General features: G+C 62.9%; 1 protein-coding gene across 1 annotated transcript in view; it reads left to right on the top strand.

Moving 5' to 3' along the window:
• Positions 1-69: 69 nt before the first annotated feature.
• Positions 70-823, top strand: part of LOC121344897 (ryanodine receptor 1-like) — a gene marked incomplete at its 5' end in the record, with an annotated part of 3,462 nt that continues 2,708 nt past the window's right edge. The window contains one exon of the mRNA XM_041421222.1: positions 70-297. Within this exon, the coding sequence (XP_041277156.1) occupies positions 70-297 (228 nt within the window). The remainder of the gene's footprint in view (positions 298-823) is intronic.

The following is an 823-nucleotide window of genomic DNA, read 5'->3' as shown; positions in this document are numbered from 1 at the left end:
GCCCCCGTGTCCCCCCACCGAGGGGTCCGGAGCCCCCCGGGGGTCCCTCAGCTCTGGCTGTCCCCGCAGGTGTCCGAGCACCCCCCGGGCGCCCCGGAGGAGGCCGAGGGCTCGGGGGCGGCCCCCGAGGAGGACGGGGGCGCGGCGGGGGGCGCGGAGGCGGGGGGCGCGGAGGAGCCCGAGGTCTATTACTTCCTGGAGGAGAGCACGGGCTACATGGGCCCGGCGCTGCGGGGGCTGGCGCTGGCACACACGCTGGTGGCCTTCCTGTGCATCATCGGCTACAACTGCCTCAAGGTGACAGCCGCCTGTCCCCGGAGCCGCCTGTGTGTGTGGCACCAAACCCCCCTGTGTGTGTGTGTCACCAAATATCCCTGTGTGTGTCACCAAACACCCGTGTGTGTGTGTCACCAAATTCCTGTGTGTCACCAAACCCGTGTGTGTCACCAGAGCCCCCTGTGTGTGTGTCACCAAACACCTGTGTGTGTGGCACCAAACACCTGTGTGTGTGTCACCAAACCCATGTGTGTGTGTCCCCAGAACCCTGTGTGTGTGTCACCTAACATCACCGCGTGTGTGTGTGTGTGTGTGTGCCCAAACACCTGTGTGGCACCAAACACCCCTGTGTGTGTGTGTGTGTGTGTGTGTCACAACATCTGTGTGTGTCACCAAACCCCTGTGTCCCCAGAGCCCCCCGTGTGTGTCCCCAAATCTCTGTGTGTGTCCCCAAACCCTGTGTGTGTCCCCAAAGCCTTGTGTGTGTGTGTCACCAAATACCCCCGTGTGTGTGTGTGTCACTGAACATCTGTGTGTGTCACCAAAC

The sequence above is a fragment of the Onychostruthus taczanowskii genome, unplaced genomic scaffold (genome assembly GCF_017590055.1).
Source record: "Onychostruthus taczanowskii isolate IOZ18803 unplaced genomic scaffold, ASM1759005v1 scaffold699, whole genome shotgun sequence".
In the NCBI taxonomy this organism is placed as follows: Eukaryota; Metazoa; Chordata; class Aves; order Passeriformes; family Passeridae; genus Onychostruthus; species Onychostruthus taczanowskii.
The sequence above is the reverse complement of the archived record's forward strand: the minus strand, read 5'-3'. Positions and strand labels throughout refer to the sequence as shown.